Here is a 19,825-nt window from a genome sequence, read left to right on the forward strand (position 1 = left end):
TTTCCCCCTCATCCCCAACAACATCATTTTATCCAATCTTACTGTTTTCAGATCAACACAGGCCTAATGAAAAAGACAGAGCGGATGTGGGATGTAAAAAAAACAAAAAACAAAAAGCAGGCCAGTGTTAAACAGACTGTACACCTGTAAATGTCACAGTGGGGATTTCACACCCTCTGATTTAAAAAGGAAAAAACAAAAACCATGTAAATCTGAAATTAATAACAAAGCAAAGTGTTCCACTCAAAGTAGGCTACATAGGTACATATTTGGCTTTTACCTGAGCTGACGTACGGTGGAGAAAAAAAAAAAAAGTCCGGTCGTGTCTTTGTTTACCCTCCTGAGTGGGTCACGTGTTTTTATTGTTGTGTGACTGGTTCTGTGAGAGCAGTTGACCACATGTCTGTCTGTCTGTCTGTCTGTCTGTCTGTCTATATCTAATATCTTGCTTTATGTTGGCTCACAGGTAGGCTATGCTTTGCTGCTGTCAAAACCATCCATCAGAAAGTCGATTTTAAACATGGGTATAGAATGGCATACTCGTGCATATGGATGAGCACACATTTCGCCGGTATCTTCAGGTGACCTGGGCGCAATTTGATTTTCTGCTGCAGAAGCTCAACCAACACATCCAGACAGTTCATGTTGGAGGCCGACCAGAAGTTCCCCTTCACCAGAAGCTTGCCATGTTTCTATAGGCAACCCGAACTCTTTTCAAGAGCTATCAGATAAATTCAATGTGTCACAATCAACAGCTCACCATGCCATTCTGGAGCACCATATCATATGCCATATCAAAATCCCGAGGCCCATCATCAGAGGCGGCGACTACCTGAACTGGAAAGGTTTTTACTCTGTTCTTCTTCAGGAGATAGTGAACGAGAAGGGAAAGTTTGAGGACATTTTTGTGACCACCAGGGGGGGTGCACAATGCACAGATGCTGCGCTCTTCACCATTTTACAGCACCTGGGCCCTCATTTATCAACCGTGCGTACGCACAGATCTGTGCGTAATGAGTGCGTAAGAACATTCCCACGCAAAGTATGGAATTTATCAACTTGTACTTGTGCTTAGGAACGTGCGTAAATTTAAGCACAACTCTGACCATGCGTACACACAAAATCTAGTGGTAGAACAGTGAAACTACAAATAGAACCCAGTGGAGGAGTCACAGTGTTCAGCATCATTCATCTTAAACTTCACACATGTTCCCTGTTTCCTAATTTAAAAAAAAATCTCAATTAGTAATTTAGCAGACATTTTGAATGGTTGGTGTGACAAGCTATAAAAGTACTCAGGTAGATTTGTGTCTTTATTATTCAATCAAAAAAAAAAAGGTTGCTTCAATCAAAAAATATATTTTCAATAAAAAAAAAACTTTTTTTCTTTGATTGAAAAAGGTTTTTTTTTATTTAAGTGAAGGTTTTTTTAATTGAAAATATATATTTTTTATTGCAGAATAAAGACACAAATCTACCTTCATATAAAAGACAGCTTTTTTATTTCACAGTGATCTTTCCTCTGACCCAACAGAATTAACAGCAGTTGTTACTTTCTCCTACGCAGCATTTTTTCTTTTGTCACACCTGCAGCATTTAGTGTTCCAAACAGTATTTTTTGGTTTGATTCAACTTCTCCTATAAGTACGTCAATCTCGGTATCAGAGAAACTCGTCTTCTCCGCCCTCTTTGCCATGATATTGGTGTGGGGAAAAAAATCCATTCACGCATTATTAAAGGGATTGTTGCTACCATATATAGTCAATTGGAGGCGTTTCTGAATGCAAATGACCCTAACCATGGTAGTTAGGAACAGGTGGGATTTATCATCACTGATTACTTACTAGTGTGCGTACGACCGGTGTCCGCACGTTTGATAAATACGGATTTTTTTGTACTTACACACATTCTAAATTTCATTCCTACGACAGAATTTAGAACCTTTTCTACGCACTGCTGATAAATGAGGGCCCTGGTAGGAGAAGATGGGAGAATACCAGCTGTGGGAATGTCTAGCCTTTTGTGATGACACCAAAACGTGACAACGGAGCCTTGTCAACAGGCAAGAAACCTACAGATAAGCTGGGGCAGAGTGATTGTGGAGCAGACCTTTGGCAGGAGGAAGTGTCGGTGGAGGAGCGTGCGAGACCTTCAAAATACACAGCTGGACATTGTTGTAATTATAATTGTGTCAGCTTGCACCCTACACAATCTGTGTGCAGACCCCACAGGCTGCCCAAGACGGGGTGATGAGAATGAATAGATTGCAACTAGGATGATGATGGCAACTTTTTTTTTCTTCTACCATTTCTTTTGACTTTTCTGAAAAAAGACATGTTAAGGAAGAAAAAATAGGCCAAAATCTCAAAATTATCAGTGCATGCAAAATGTTACAAGAAAATACTAATACCACTACAGTGCACAATTTCCATCATAGAATTAATGTCTTTTTTTTTTTTAGAATAAGAATAAGAATTAAAGCCGCAAGCGGCTATGACGGGCCCTCGCTCCACGCCACTCGGCGTCCCCGCTGCCCCCGGGCCGCTCTTCGAAAACCCCCGCGCGCAACCGGACGCGGGCGGCTGCGTCGAGGGCGGTCCCCTCGTCGAACACGTGACGTTTCGAGCAAAACGGACAACGTACGATGGAGTTATGGCAGGTTTACGGTTCGTCCACCAGGGGGCGGTAACGGGATATGGGCCGTTGCGTACGGGGTCGTGACCTCATCACACATGTGAAGTTTCGAGCCGATCGGACAATGTCGATGCAAAACGCGACATTTCCTGTGTCCACAAGGGGGCGTATTGAGCGAGCTAGCGTACGATCAAATGGAGGCGTAGAGGGCGGGCCCCTGATCATGTACTGAAATTTTGAAGTGACTACGACCAAGTATGTGGGCGTGGAAGGCAAACGTAATAGCATGGCGACTAAACGAGCAGTTGACCAACTTTGTCGCCCCCTAGCAGCCACGCCGTTTCACGTAGAGAAAAGCTTTTAATAGTGTTTGACCAGCTCGGTCTCCTGATGATCTGTAGCGAATATGAAGTCAATCGGGCAAAATCCGTGGGAGGTGGCAGTTCACGATGGAGCGCTATTCCTGTCGCCGCCACAAGGGGGCCATTAGCCGTAGCGTCATAGCGTTCACGAAATACCTTCACCAACTTGTTCGGCATGTTTTAGAAGTGGAATGAAGTTGATGGGGGCAACTATGTATTTTTAATGAATTTTAGCGCACTTCCTGTTACCACCGGGGGGCGCTATGAGTGACGTAGGAAAATAATATGTCGGATCGTTCAGGGTCACGCCATCATCATGTGCACCAAGTTTGAAGCTGCTGCGATCAAATCTGTGGGCGTGATAGCATTTAAACCTTCTTAGCTGAATTCGGGAACTCGGCCGTGCCCTAGTAGCCACGCCCTTTGACCTACACACCTGCGGAGCACAAGCCGTAATCAGCTCAGTCTGGAGATGTTCCGTGCCCAATTTGAAGTCAATCGGGCGAACTCCCTCGGAGGAGTTCGTTTTGCGTCAAAGAAATGCTAACCAAAATGGCCGACTTCCTGTTGGGTTTAGGGCGTGGCTCCAATTCAATTTTTGGTATGTTTGGGTATGATACACGTGTGTGTTGAGTTTTGTCTGTGTACGACAAAGTAAGCGAAATTTGTCTATGGAGAATTTCGGAAAAACTTCAAGGGGGCGCTATTGAGGCATTTAGCCACGCCCATGGGAAACGACTCTATCCGCTGAAAGAGCTCGCCATTCTTGACCCGTGGATGAAATTTCGTGAGGACACGACTTCGTTAAAGCCACGAAAAAGGCAAACGTAATTGGACGATAAAAAATCGCCAGTCGCCGCGGCGGCACACGGACGCCGTTCGTCGTATCTTCACAGCGTTCATAATGTAGCTTCAGCAACTGGTTCTGCATGTATTAGAAGTGGAATGAAGTTGATTGGGTGAAGTATGGATTTTTAACAAATTTTTGCGTACTTCCTGTTACCACCGGGGGGCGCTATGAGCCAGGCAGGAAGTCGATACATCAAAACGTTCAGGGAGGAGCCATCGTCATGTCCTTTGAATTTCAAGTGGCTACGACGAAGTATGTGCGTGTGAAAGGCAAACGAAATTTAAATTGGGATGATACACATTCGCCGCGGCGGCACACGGACGCCGTTGCTCGTAGGGTCAAAGCGTTCATGATGTAGCTTCACCATCCGGGTCTGCATGTACTAGAAGTGTAACGAAGTCGATTTGGTCAACTACGTATTTTTAACGAATTTTTGTACGTTTCCTGTGACCACCGGGGGGCGCTATGAGCGACGTCGGCAAATAATATGTCGGATCGTTCAGGGTCTCGCCATAGATTTTTGCACCAAGTTTGAAGCGTCTACGATCAAGTATGTGGGCATGAGAGCCATTCGTATTTACATGGCGAGCACCGAAACAGTCGCCAAACTTCGGGGGAAGCCAGAGGCCAACCCCTTTGAGCTACAGACCTGCGGAGCACAAGATAAGCTCAGCTAGGTCTGACGATGTTCTGAACCCAATTTGGAGCCGATCGGGCGTAATCCCTCGGAGGAGTTCGTTTTGCGTAAACGAAATTTGAACCAAAATGGCTGACTTCCTGTTGGGTTTTGGGCTTCGCCATAAGAGGATTTTTTGTTCATCTCGCATTGATAAATATGTCTGCCGACTTTGGTCCGCTTTCGTTAACGTCATTTTTTTCCCTATGGGTTTTTGAAAAGTTTGTAGGGGGCGCTATTTTGCCATTTGGCCCCGCCCATTTTTAACGACTTTAAAAAACAAAATTTTTGGGCCGTCCCCATGTGCATGGCAAATATCGTTCGTTTTACGGCATGTTCAGGCCTCCAAAAAGGCGATTTACTATGGGTAAGAATAATAATAATAATTAAAGCCGCAAGCGGCGATGGCGGGCCCTCGCTCGCCCATGCCACCGCGGGGCCTGAGGCATGTCGGGGCTGCAATGCTTCGTTCATCCACCAGGTGGCGCTAAGCAGTTGTGGGTGCGTTCAGGGGCGGCCCCTCATCACTCATGTGAAGTTTCGTGTAAATCGGACAAAGCATGAAGGAGTTATGAGCAGTTAATGGTTCATCCACTAGGGGGCAGTAATGGGATGCGTGCAGGTGTGTTCAGGGTCAGCCCCTCATCACACATGTGAAGTTTCGTGGAAATCGGACAATGTTGATGTAAAATATGCCACTTCCTGTTTCCACTAGGGGGCAACATGAGTGAGATCGCCTATGAGCATATGGAGACGTTGAGGTCGTGACCCTGGACCTGTGTACCAATTTTCATGATGATACGAGTTCAATAAAGCCATCCAAAGGGCAAACGTATTGTCATGGCGAGGAATGGTCGCCGCGTCGCCACACGGACGCCATTACTCGTAGCTTCACAGCGTTCATGATGGAGCTTCACCAAATGGTTCTGCATGTATTAGAAGTGGAATGAAGTTGATGGGGCAAAGTATGTACATTTTCCAAATTTTAGTCCACTTCCTGTTACCACCGGGGGGCGCTATGAGTTACGTGGGAAGTTAATATATCGGGACGTTCAGGGCGGAGCCATCATCATGTCCAGCAAGTTTGAAGTTGATTGGATGAAGTATGTGGGCGTGAGAGCCACTCGTATGGACATGGCGAGCACGCCAAAGTGAATTGAGCGCTGGCAGCCACGCCCTTTGACCTACGGACTCACGGAGCACAAGATAAGCTCAGCTAGGTATGACGATGTTGCGTACCTAATTTGAACTTGATCGGGCGAACGCTCTGGGAGGAGTTAATTTTAGGCGGGAAAAATCAAAACCAAAATGGCCGACTTCCTGTTGTGTTGAGGTCATGAGGTCAAGAGGATTTTTTGTATATCTGGGTATAATACATATGTGTACCGAATTTTGTGTGTGTATGACAAAGTAAGACGATGGCGATGCCATTGACACGTGTTTGTAGGGGGCGCTATTCAGCCATTTGGCCACGCCCATTTCCAACGACTTTAAAATATCAAATTTTTCGCGAGGCCTGATGTGCATGCCAAAATTCACGCGTTTTGGGGCATGTTGAGGCCCCCAAAAATGCGATTTTAGGGAGAATATAATAATAATAAACATAGCAATTACAATAGGGCTTTCGCTGGGCGACTTGCAGTCGCCGCTCGGGCCCTAAAAACATTACAATATCTGGGGTTTTTGCTGCCAGGTCTATGCAGTACTTGGTTACTTGCTTGCTTACTTGTTGTTACTCGTCGACTTGCACGTCGATTTATGTGGATGTCGAATTACAATAGGGACCTCCCTGGGTCGTTGACACAGGCTCGGGCCCTAATAAATTCATTAGAACTGTGTGGTACTGTAAGTAAGTATGTAATCTTGTCAGCACAATTTAGACAAGTCCAATGGATTCACAGCCCGACACCAATATTACTTGGCTAGGTCAAATAATGAAAGAGTTAGGATAAAGGCAAAAACTAGTGGCAAAAACCCTGTTTTTTCATTCACTGATAATTTTGAGATTTTGGCCTATTTTTCTTTCTTAACATGTCTTTTTCCGGAAAAGTCAAAAGAAATGGTAGAAAATCCACATTAAGGTGGTTATTTTACTTCATTTTGTCTCTTTTGTCTGTAGATTTCTCCTAAATTCACCACAAGTGAACATGCTATTGTGACACACTGTGCTGTGCCTGTTGTCTGACCCATGTCATGTCAGGTATCATTGTAAAGCTCTCTCTCTCCTGAACAATTATGTTGGCTCCAAAATTCCTCCGTATCCGCAACCAATCATAAAAGTACAATTTACATGGAATTTTACATGTACATGTTTTCTCAAAGTGAGTTTTTCCTCAGACTCTGAGCCCAAAATCTCCACTTCAGCAGCACTTACAGACACCAAACCTTCCAGTTTGATCCCTTTCTATATTCTGAAGGTTTTTACAGAGGGGTTTGTTGATATATCATTCATAGCCTGATTTATACAACATTTTACTCCTAAAAACATAGCGATATTTGAATTTTTAGGGCTGGTGACAGTATTTTCTCATTTACAGAGTGATAAAAAGAGATATCCAAAATCCCCTCTGTAAAAACTTCTGACTCTAGTATGTCAACTAAATAAAACAAGAATTTTGAAAGTAGCTTTATCCATTGTTCAGATTTCGGTTCTGGAAATGTATGCAAATTAGCGCATATTTAATGAGATATTGCCTCATTTACATATTTAAACATACAATTTGACAAAACTTGTAATACAAAAAATATTTGTCTTAATATAAGTGATAAACTTGCGAAGTTTCATGGTGATATCTGTTAGTTAAAATTTTTTTACCCGATTCACCTCTGGTGTCTCCCCAGGCTTCCTATCCATCTTGGACGCCATCTTGAAAATGACACCTTTCTAGTGGTCAAATTTTGGTAAACTTTTAGTATGTTATTAAGGTCATCTAATACTATAAAAAACAGCTGAGAAACCTTTTGTTAGAATTTTTTTAGGGTTAGGTGTTTTTTTTTCATATATGCACCCGCCTATTAAGTATGAGTAATTGCTTTCTTGATCACCCCTTTACTAAAAACACTGGTACAAAATAAAACATACCACTGCTGTTGCCTGTGGGCGCCCCATACGGGAGTCTCATGGCCCTGAGGAGCCATGATGGGCATAGGCGCTGATTAGGGTTGCCACCTTTGAGTTTTGAAAATAAGGGACACTTACGCCTGGGATCCACTGGCGTTCGTTTCGTCCGCCGCGACGCGGCTGCCAGTTCATTTTCTATGGGACGCGTCAAACCGTTAATGACGCGCCCGCAAAGCATTCTGGGTAGGCGGCGCGTCCGTTCGAGCAGTTGCGGCGCGTCCAAAAGTTGACCGGAGCTCAACTTTATGCAAATGAACGCGTCCGACGCAGGGTCACTGTCCAATGGGGAGCGAGATAGAAAACAGCTCGGGGGGGCGGGGGTCTGCTTGTCCACTGTCCGTTAACTCGCCGGTCTGTGTTCCCGCCTACCGAAGCGTCCGTTTTTTTGGAGGCGTCGCGTCCGGCAAGAAATCGCATTGACGCCAGTGGATCCTAGGCGTTAGGGGGGGGGGGTGACACGGGTCAAAACGCCACACTTTTCATCTAGGCCTATGTATTTTGTACATGTTCAATTTCTTATATTAACACATATTTTAAACTGGAATGGGGGCAGGTACAGTGCACCTTATTGAGGTTATCACTTGACGTAGCTAAGGCCGACGGGCTAGCCTACTTGTTTGATCCAAAACATAAAGTTGCAATATCCCACTTAAATATAATAGTCATACATATTAATGCCTATTTTTTGACTAATCTAACGATTAATTTTTGGTTGACGATTAGTCATTTACAAAAAAAAACACCTCTGAACACTTCTCTTATTTAAATTCTTCAGATACTCTTTCTGGTGTACATTCCTCTAAATCAGTGGTTCTCCCCCCCCCCCTCCCTTGCTTTTGTCAAAGACAAGCCTTTTTATTCTATTTTGTGCCATCCTTATTTTGTCTTTATGTAAATTTTCCTTTGTTGTGTCATCATTGTTATCACGTCCCTATAAGCAGGTAGGTTGTATGTAGGTTTTTGTTCCTATTGATTTTGATGATTTCGATTATCCAATTGGATGTGTTATTGGAATTTTAAAATATCAATATGCACAAATCTAATTTTGATAACCTCACAACGTCAGAACAGACAAAGCTCTGTGGACCCCCTGACATCTCTGACGCCCCCCTGAGGGGGGCCCGGACCCAAGGTTGGGAACCGCTCTAAATAATCTTTTTTTTTGGAGGGGAAAACTATCAGTTTGCTTTAACCTGGAAAATAGACAGATGAGTGCACACTGAAATATTAACACAGTGATTTTGAATAGGCACATTTATTTAGTATAGTCATGGAGCAGAGCAGTGTTTCCTCTAGGATTTTTTTTTTAAGCCGGGGGTGCAGGACATCACCCTCACTTACGATCTGCTGCTGTGCTGCGTCCGGGTAAATTCACAAGCAAGTATTTTCTGGTCTTGAAACATTACTAAAGAGGCGACTGCTGCTAACATAAATAAGAATAAATAAAACACAAATAAAAATAAATTAAATTAAATTACTTTCAAGATATCAAAAATAAATAAAATTAAATTACTTTCAAGATATCAAAAATGTTTTCTGTGGAGATGCTGCAACATGGAAGACGTGCTGCTGTGGTATGCAAGGGCCGTGTTACAACTAGAGTGCCTATAGAGAGACATTTTCTGTCTTTTTGTCGCCTTTTTCTCCCTCAGTCAAACACCCACGTCCGCCCCCCCGTTAAGGTTTCTACCGAATCAACGGTCTCACCGCAACAGATGGTTCACGTCATGATAACTTCAGTATACTTCAGCCGCCGCCGCCCCCCTCCCCATCTCCGCCGTCATCCGCGGCGAATGGCCGCGCGCGGGGGGGGGGGGGCGTGCACGGTTACGTTCATAGGTTACGTTACGGCGCACGTTGTGCCACATTGAAAGTCCGTGCGGCCGCTTGAACTACAATTAAATTAACGATTCCTCGAGGCAGAAAAAAATCCTCGGACCATTTTTTGTAATCGAGGTACTCGAATTACTCGAGGAATCGTTTCAGCCCTATCTTATACTGTTAAAAAAGATGTGCTTTTGCCTCACCAGTCCAAGAGAAAATATTTATCTCATGAGGACATCTCCAAACACACGAGAAAACATCAGGATTCATTATCTATGCAGAAAACTGGACAAAGTCCATCAAAAGACCCAAACTTCTGGGCAGAATTGTGCACAGTTTTGGGTGTACCAAACACATCCACAAATAGGTATCGACTGAAGAGAGCACACATCAGAAGTACAAAGGTATGGCATGTCTGTCTGTCTGTCTGTCTGTCGGTCTATTATTATTATTATTTTTTTTGGCTTTTTGCCTTTATTTGATAGTGATGACAGTAGAGATAGACAGGAAATGGGGAGGCAGAGAGAGGGGGAATGACACGCAGGAAAGGTCTGCCCGACGCGGGATTCGAACCGGGGACGCCTGCGGCGAGGACTGTAGCCTCTACATGGGGCGGCCGCTCTACCCACTGCGCCACGCACCGCCCCGTCTAGGTCTATTATTAAACTGTTTGTAACATTCCAAACGCTCAATCTATTGCTGTTCTTGTTGGGTCATCATATATAGTCTCTGTAATATGTTGTTTGTTGTTGTACTAACAGGCTTCAGGTGGAGATACAGCACAGTCTGACACTGCTGTGGGCAATAATGATGTACCAGAACTCGTTCCAGAGGAGGAAGATGAGCAGGAGATATGCAATGTCCAAAATAATAAGGACATAACAGGAGAGGATGCACTGGCCAAAGACTTAGAAGAGTGTGAAGGTGCACAGCGTGAGTGTTGTTCAGAATGATGACATTGAAAAGGAGGAAGAAGTAAAGGATGAAGAAGTAAAGGATGAAGAATTTGAGAAAGAGGATGGAAATAAAGAAGAATCAAAGGTGGTGAAAATGGTTCAAGAAGATGAAGATGCACCACAGCTGGAAACTGCACAAGAAGAACAAGACACACAAGAGATGGAAGTTTTTCAAAAGGAAGAAGATACCAAGCAACATACAGTGAAGAAGGACTTAATACAAGAACAAGAGCAAAACGGTTTAAAAGAGGGGGTGACCAATGCCCAGCCAGAGGAATATGTAAGGAATTACAAAGTTATTATACACATTACATACATACATATTTATCCTTCTGTATAGTGATAATATAGTGTACAGCTTTTCAAGACCATTGCAAATGTTAAACCTAAATTATTACATAATAAAATGTGGCTAAGAACAAACAAAATATAGTTTCCTAAATTAATACTTTTGCCCTGCAGGTCCAAGATGAACACAGTGACAGTTGGTGTGATAAAGACGATGTCAGTCATGACAAAGGAGGAGGAGATGACGAAGAGGAATTCTTTATACAGAATCTTCCTGCACCACCTTCCTTTTTTTTTCATTCCTCGCATTGCTTGGACAAAACTACGGAACAATCAAAGGAAGGACCACATCAAGGGCCTGCAATGGACCAACATCATTTCAGCCGGTATTCGCAAAATCCATCCACATTGCAGTTTTGCTTTTTTAGGACACAGGGTCAAAGTTCATGGTTCAACAAGGAATTCACCTCTTTTTAAATGCTCTGCCCAATGCTTGTTCAGTGACTGCCCAGTAGAAGTTGATGTTATTGTGTACAATGAGACCACACTTAAAGCACACGTGTCTTTCAGAGGCCAAATAGTAGTGCACAGTAAAACAGAGCTGCAAGCCCGACCTGTAAGAGCAGACAAACAAAAAAAAGATACACAAGCGACTTCAAAACAGTCTTCCAAGGGCAGTATATCCGGAAAATTTGGAACAACTTGAGGAATCGGTGTTTAGATCAGGATGTAGAGATGAAGCACCGTCATCAGGAGTTCTTAAAGGACAATTCCAGGCGAATTCAACTCGGGGGTGTATTTTCATATCATTTTAGGTCTAAAAGAAGGAATCTGAAGATTTTCAGTTTAATTGCTCCTGTTTTGCGGTAGTTGCGTCCGTCCCCGCATCGCCACGGCAGCAATGAATGGGAGCGGATGTAAGTTCCGCTGTTTAGGCTGTTTACATCCCTCAAAGCCGCAATTTTTTTCCACAGACAGCGTCAGATGGCTACTCAAACATGCACCGAGAAGTTTATTTACTTCAAGCAAGCCGACATGTTTGTAAAACTAGATCTAATTCAAAGTCTCCCGGAGTCTCGCACGAGCCCGAAGTTGCAGTGCTGGTGTGTTCAGGCGCAGTAGGAGCTACCGCTTGTGTCATAAACACAGGAATATCAACTCTTTACTTGCTTGAAGTGTACATTTTTTTTCCACAGACAGCGTCAGGTGGCTACTCAAACATGCGCCGAGAAGTTTTTTTTACTTGAAGCAAGTAAAGAGTTGATATTCCTGTGTTTATGACACAAACGGTAGCTTTTCCCACTGCATGTGAACACACCGAGCACGGCAACTGGGTCTCGCGCGAGACTCCGGGAGACTTTGAATTAGATCTAGTTTTACAAACATGTCGGCTTGCTTGAAGTAAATAAACTTCTCGGTGCATGTTTGAGTAGCCATCTGACGCTGTCTGTGGAAAAAAAATTGCGGCTTTGAGGGCTGGAAACAGCCTAAACAGCGGAAGTTACATCCACTCCCATTCATTGCTGCCGTGGGGATGCGGGGACATACGCAACTACCGCAAAACAGGAGCGATTAAACTGAAAATCTTCAGATTCCTTCTTTTAGACCTAAAATTATAAGAAAATACACCCCTGAGTTGAATTGGCCTGGAATTGTCCTTTAAATCAATTTCCTATGGACAAAGGATGAAAGATAGGAAACATAAAAATGAAACTCTGAGTCTCCAGAAATTGGTTGAAGAAAAACAAGACGAACCTGATAAAGTGCTTCAGAAAGTTTTACTCCATCCAAAGGGTGTTATGCTTTGGTCGGAGAGAAGCATCACCATTTTCCACAAGCGTTCCAAAGAGGACATTGTGTAACTGGATGCAACTGGAAGCATTCTTAAAAGATCAAAGCACAGCGAGGGTCCTTTCTATGTCTATGAGCTGGTGGTCAGGAACCCCAAAAAGGGTTCCTCTCCTTTTCCTGTTGCGACATATGTCAGCTCAGACCACACAACAGCCTCAGTTCTTTATTTTCTTAATGCGTTCCAGACAGATCATGCAAAACAATATGGACAAAAGAACACCAGTCCACTCATGGTGATATGCGATGGCTCCATGGTGTGTGTGTGTGTGTGTGTGTGTGTGTGTGTGTGTGTGTGTGGTGTATCTTTGTGTGAGTATGTGGTGTTCAATTTACTTTGAAGGTGATTTTAACTGATATATTTACTAATACTAACTAATATATATATATATATATATTTTTTTTAGGACATCTTCAGTCCATCACCCTTTCAGCAACATTTCATGGATGTCATACACAAAGAAGGGGACCCTAATGTGTATCACTCTGAGACATTTATCTCATCCTTGGCAGATTACTTCTTGCCCCAGGCAGCTCTTTGGACTAGTATGATGCTGGGTCAGTTACACCTTCTTTTTTTTTTGTTTGAAAGAGACAAATTAATTACTTAAAAATATGTATGGTTTTAAAACGTCAATTTGAAATTACTGTGCACTTTGCACTGGCAATCTTGCAATCTATTTGTCTGATTGTCATGAAATTAAGTATGTAAATTCAAGGGTCATAACCTTTGCCATATATAGTAACCGTTAGTGTAAACATCATGCCAAACTGTCCCCGACAAACAAACAAATCGTGGATTGCTGTGGTGACTCCTCCTCAATCCTAACCATCACACCGCCTTTCCTCGCACCAACTTTGGTCAAAATCAATATATCAATGTATACAATCTGTATTGTTGAGACATTTGTTAACCACATTTGTAATACACTGAGGATTAACCCATTCAATTCTGATTGAGTAGAGATGTGTCCTTTAACTATGTCCAAAAAAGATCTAAAAATAATGTCTTACATCTTCAGGTGACCTCGGCAGGCATGGTGAAGGGCTCCCCTATCAGCTGTTTTCAAAGAAATTTGCTAAGATATCAGGGAAAAAAAGCCAGGTGAAGTATAATTTGAGTGAATATTTGAAATTTCTTGAAGAGTACTTTACTTATCACAGCTAATAAAGTATAGTAAAGCCATTGATTTGACACAGTAATTGTTGTTTTGTTGTTACTCAACAAACTTACTTTGTTGGTACTCAATTACACTGAATTCCTTTCAACATGGTATTCCTGTGACCCCAAGGGACTTTGCAATTGTAATGGATGCTGTTCCTAACTCTATTAAGAGGTGCTGGTAAACCAGTTTGTCCTCCTTTAGATCCCATACTAACACCAGTGAGGCATATGTGTTTTTCTGTTAAAACTAAAAAAAGGAATTATCTAATAAGATCACTGTTTCAAACTGATATTACCATGACTCCATCTGTTGTTCAGTACTGGTCTAATATTGTGCATGGACTGAACTGGATCCAAATATGGAACCTTCCATACAAATACCTAATTACAAATAAAGTGAGAGAAGTGTCTTACAAACTAATTCATAGATATTACCCTGCCAAACATTATTTGTTAAAATTTAAGAAAGATCTATGTGTGAATTGTTCTCTGTGTGAGTCTGAACCTGAAACTGTGATGCACCTGTTTTGGAACTGTAACTATACTGCCATCTACTGGAAAGAAGTAATGCCTTACATCACATTGAAGATTGACTCAGACTTTTCTTTAGATTGGAACAATGTACTTTTTGGTGTCCACGATGTCAAAAGTAAGAAACAGAAAGAACTGTATGTCATAAACTTGATAATAATATTAGGGAAATATCACATACACAAAGCTAAATTTAGTCACTCTAAACCCTGTTTTGTGGCATTCCAAAGGGAAACGGAACAGTACATGCTAAGTATCTGTGACTCGAATAATAAGAAAGCTATGAAAACATATGATTTGTGCTCTTTATTCTCTGTATTTATTTAATAGCCTACCCCCTGGCTGTTGTTCAATTGTTTGTTTGAAGATACATTAATAATAACTGCCTTTGTATTGATTATATATTATATTCTGTCAATAAAGATTTATTGAAAAAAACAAAACAAAAAAAAACAAATGCAGGGAGGTTTACAAATTAAAAGCACTTTGTAAATACAGGTCCAACAGTTTATATGAATGTAACAAGCCCCAAATGTGTATTTGATGAAGATTGCAAATACTTTAACATTCATGTATTTGTGATTTTTTTTTTTAGATTTGTGTGTGCATTGGAAATATGTTTATGAATCTTATTTTTTATATGTGGATATTTTTTACTTACATATGAAATGAAACATATTTGTGTGTGCATTGAAAATGTATTTGTGTTTTCAGTCACATGTATATATAAATCCCCAAATACATTTGTGAATCTTTTTTGTGCATTTATGAATTTCTGTGTGCATTTATTCATTATGAGACTGTTCTAGCTCCACACGTGGTGCTGGTACTACTCCAGTTGATGAGGGGCAGCTGTCTGCTGTCTGCTGCCTGTGTTGTCAGAGAGCAGCCCACGTGAATGTGCCGTAGTCAGTACCGGTACCGGTACCGGTACAATGCAATCATCGTTGCTGGTACTGAGCAAAGTGTGTTTTCTGTGTCAGCGGAGCTCTGGAGGGGAGGCTGGCCGGCTGTGTGGCACAGCATGAGCACTAATATAATAATAAAAAAATATAATTCAAACAACTCCTTAAATATATCTATCATGTCTGACATTTGTTACAAACAAATCCCGTGAAAATAGCTTGACAGTTGAGCGAATTATGATCACTTTTACATCATACCTCTATGAAAGTCAGTATCTACAGTATGTATGGAAGTAATGCACTGTAGGAGTGAGTAGTCCTGTTCCAAGATGGCCGCCCTGTAGGCACGTCGGTCTATGTAGATGAACAATGTTCTTCTTTATTGCATCAATTTGATCACTTACTGGTTGAATTGTTGATCACACATTTTAAAGAACCAAGTGTAAATGGTCTTTGACAAAAATGTTTTTTATTTTAAGTTTAATCTGTTTAAACTGTGACATTAAGACTGTACTATAACACTGCAGCACTTTGTCAGTGTGTCTGTCTGCTTTGTAACTCTGTGGCCTCCTGCCTCTGTCTGCTGCAGCTGCACCAACAGGAGCCCAGGTAAGAGTAGAAAACAGTAGAATACACAGAGGTGAATAGTAGAAGTAGAGTGTAGTGAATAATAGAAACGAGTAGAGAAAAATACTGAAACAGGGAAACGGGTCTTTCCTTGTGAGTGTGTTTGTGTGTGAAATGTGTGTTTGTGTTGTCAAGTGTTACCTTATTGCTCTGTACACTGACTGTTTGTGCGTCCGGCCTCGGTAGGAGTCTGGTCTGAAGGTGAATCACCCAGCATCCTTTGCGGTGCGTCTGAATGGGGCGCAGGGGAAGATGGAGGCCAAAGTCCACAGCCCCTCTGGTGCTCTGGAGGAGTGTGTCGTCACCGAGCTGGAGAGAGGTCTGTGTTTCTTGAGAGGGTTTATAAGATGAAAAAAAAACTACATTTATCTGCAACACATCCCTCCGCCTGTCCTCCAGACAAGTACGCGATTTATCCGCTTCATCCCCCGAGAGAACGGCGTCCACACCATCGATGTCAAGTTCAACGGCTCCCACATCCCAGGGAGTCCTTTCCAGGTCCGAGTCGGGGAACCAGGACAGACTGGAGAGCCCGGTCTGGTCACAGCATACGGAGCCAGACTGGAGAGAGGCACCACAGGTGGGTTACATGTCTGATTACCTATCCGACCTTTGGCCTTTTTACTCATGACTAGTTGAAATGCCGGCACCATCAAAATAACAATGTTGAAAAGTGTTTTACAACACAATAGGTCACACAACAGCATCATAAAGAAACATGACAATCCACATAGGCCTTGTCCATTTCCAAAAATGTACAAACAAACTTGAGGCTACAACATTAATTTCATTATTGATTAATTCATCAATTAATGGATTTGCTTGTAAAAAGATACTGAAAACCAGTGACAGGACAAGACAACAAAACTTGTCGATTCTCTGCGCTCCTGCAGTTACCCAGTCGGAGTTCATCATCAACAACACTAAGGCGGGCCCCGGGGCCTTGGCTGTGACTATAGTGAAGATGGACTGCCAGGAGGTTTCAGAGGGCTACAAGGTGCAGTACACTCCCATGGCGCCTGGAAACTACCTGATCAGCATCAAATATGGAGGACCAAACCACATCACAGGCAGCCCCTTCAAGGCTAAAGTCACAGGTAACATGGGGAACATCACCCCTCAAAACTCACCTGAACTTTCACTCACTCTGTTATTTCACCACGTACAAACTTCATATTCTTATATTTCTACAGCATATTTGTATAACTATTCATTTTCCTCAAATTTAGAAAAAATATTCACTCTAATGAGTTCTTCTTCATCAAATAGAAGAATGACGACTGGGCAGGAAGTCTACTCCAGCACCTACTCTGTACCATTACTTAGATCAGTAACTAAAGCAGAAGCAGAGGCAGGCTTAACTTTCATGTGGACTAATTTCACATAAATCTTTTTTTTTCTCCTGCTTTTTTAAACATTTTAAACCACCACTGGAAGAATTATTCCAGTGGGGTGGGAGGGTGGGTGGGTTCCACTCTAAAAGGAACCGACTTACAACGGACTGGCCACCTCCCTCGGGTCTGGTGGCAGCCCAAAGTACGCAATAATTAATGTGATGGAGAGAGGTAAGAATAATTAAAACTGAGAATGAAATAATTAAATCCAATATTTTAAGAATAAAACAAACAAAATAAACCCAAATCAGGGAAGGAAGGGAAAAAGAACAGAAAAGAGAAAGAATGATTAATTAATTGATACCCCTCCAGTCCCGCCCTCCTCCCACCGTGGAGGTCTTGGCCCCCGGGGCATGCTGGGGGTCTAAAACAATGTTACCCCCTATTCTTTCTTACGAGACTATTCTACTTCTTCCTGTCTCTCATCTGTCTCCTCCCCCTTGTCTCCACCTCCATCTCATGCTTCCATCGCATTCTCTCATTCCCTCTGTACATTTCTCTGCAATCTTACACAAGAAGTCATTCACACACGTGCACACACACACACACACACACACACACACACACACACACACACACACACACACACACACACACACACACACACACATACATGCACACGTACATACACACTATCACAAGAGAAAAATAGCCTAAACCTTTACCTACCTTTTATTCTTTATTTTCGCATTCTATTTGTATTTATTTCTTCATGATATATGTCCTCCTTCTTTTCTTTTCTTCTTTCATTTTATTATGAAGTTTAGTGTGTGTGTGTCTTGTTTTGTTCTTGTCTCTTTTCTGTTTGCCTACTTGAAGTCTTGTTGGTATTTACTTGACAAAATGTAAAGGGTTTCTTCCTTTTCATGTGTGAATCCTGTGAAAGCAAAGCCTTTTTATTTTGATTTACAGTCAACATGTTGTTCATTTCTCGTAGCGTGAATGGATGTTGGACTGATCTGTGTGACCCTCCCTGTTTATGTGAACTGTGTGTGTGAGAGTGTGTGCGTGTGTGTGTGTGTGAAGTGTATGTTGGTTGGTTTCACTATAACAGTACGAATGAAAACTTTATCTGTGAGTTGAAATGCTTAGAAATATAAACTAGATGAGAATACATCCATCTTTTTGTATATTGAAATAAAGACAAACACTGATTAACCATGATAATGAACTGCTTTGATATTTTTGTGTTACAATCCATACATACTGGTGTCCCACAGAAAAATGGCCTTTGTTGTTGTCATGCAAGAGTTTTCAAATCTAGATATGCCAGCAGGATACTTTGTGTTTGTGTACAGACATTTAAAGTAGTCCTTCTCAAAGGTGAGTACAAGTCCAAGTTCCAAGTTACTGTAGCCTGTTAAAAGAGGGCTATAGTGCATGTAAGATGGTCAATTTGTAATTTTGGACTTAAAACTCACACTGGTGTTTAATGTGTCTTGTGGTGAGGGTAACAAATTTCTGTAGGAATACTGTTTGATCTATAAAAGTTTGGTTAGTCTAGTCCAAATAGTCTCTGAGTAACTTAGAAAAATGTGTTGCAACTGTCCCCAGTCTCCCCTACTTAGAGACTACCGGTATTTGGACTAGGCCAAAGGCTTAACAAACTTTTATAGATGGCTACATGTGTTTGTTAATTAGCCATACCATTAAAAGATGGTTACATATGATCCTATCACAGAGACAGAGGTTTTCATTCATAGGCTGGATCAGGATTGCACTTTGCTTTGAACAACTGGAATAAAATTAAGACGGATTACGTGAAAAAAGTAAGAGTGTTATAAGTATGAAAAGCCTCTGTGGAGTTATCAACATCCTGTATTAAATCATGAATGCTGTGCAGTGAAGACGCTAGCTTCCTCCTTGTTGATCTTCTGGAGGGATCTGGAAAGGGGAGCAGCAGCAGACGAGGACAGGACAGTGCTGCACTCTCGTAGAGTCTGTGGTGACCTGGAGTATTCCACTCTCAGAGAATCCATGAGGAGCCAAAAACGCTGACAGACCTGAGAGACACATGTGAAAGGCAGAAAATTACAGTGCATAAATAACACACGACACAAACTAAAATACAAGTTATGATACTTTTCCATCAGAAATCACAAGAAGACTCTTACCTGCTTTATTTTTGCACAAGTTCCCTCCTGCGTCTCAATGTTTCCTTGGGTTGGAGTTGGTTACTTTGGTTTCTCCACAACAGGCTGGGCAGTTAGTAAACAGAAACATCAGCTGGCTTTGGCACACAGTGAACTTGTCAGCAGCCCTGAAAAACTAAAATTACCTATTAACTCTGCCTCTGCAGGATTTTTTGCCTGAGCGAATATTTGTTCAATCGCCCATTTGCAACGACTTAATATGTAAACTCGTTGCCAGCGAAAAAAATAAAAGGCCCGGTGTGAAATATGCACCTTTAATGTACTGCAATGCTCAGAGACAGACCTTGAATGTAAACAGTAAACTGGTAAATCCGGCGCACTCAAAGAACAGGAAGTGGGATGTCTTTCGGACTGTCAATCACTCAAAAATTATTTGGGATCCTAAAGCTAAGCCAAAGGGTCTTTTGGGGGGGCATTTGAACATAAGAAGTATTAAATCTAAAAGTGACCAAGTGCACCATCTTTTATTGGATTCTAATTTGGACTTCCTC

At 42.0% G+C, this 19,825-nt stretch overlaps 1 protein-coding gene and 1 pseudogene across 1 annotated transcript; both read left to right on the top strand.

Moving 5' to 3' along the window:
* The first annotated feature begins 548 nt into the window (after positions 1-548).
* Positions 549-2,263, top strand: LOC146970651 (uncharacterized; annotated as a pseudogene).
* Positions 2,264-15,153: 12,890 nt separating this feature from the next.
* Positions 15,154-18,771, top strand: LOC146970652 (filamin-B-like). The gene is given in 7 exon segments (XM_085804443.1): positions 15,154-15,208; positions 15,750-15,769; positions 15,974-16,106; positions 16,187-16,197; positions 16,199-16,367; positions 16,681-16,949; positions 18,736-18,771. Coding segments are annotated over 7 exon segments (693 nt in total).
* The last annotated feature ends 1,054 nt before the right edge of the window (positions 18,772-19,825 follow it).

The sequence above is a fragment of the Trachurus japonicus genome, chromosome 17 (genome assembly GCF_045865225.1).
Source record: "Trachurus japonicus isolate A0001 chromosome 17, Traja_1.0".
Taxonomy (NCBI): Eukaryota; Metazoa; Chordata; class Actinopteri; order Carangiformes; family Carangidae; genus Trachurus; species Trachurus japonicus.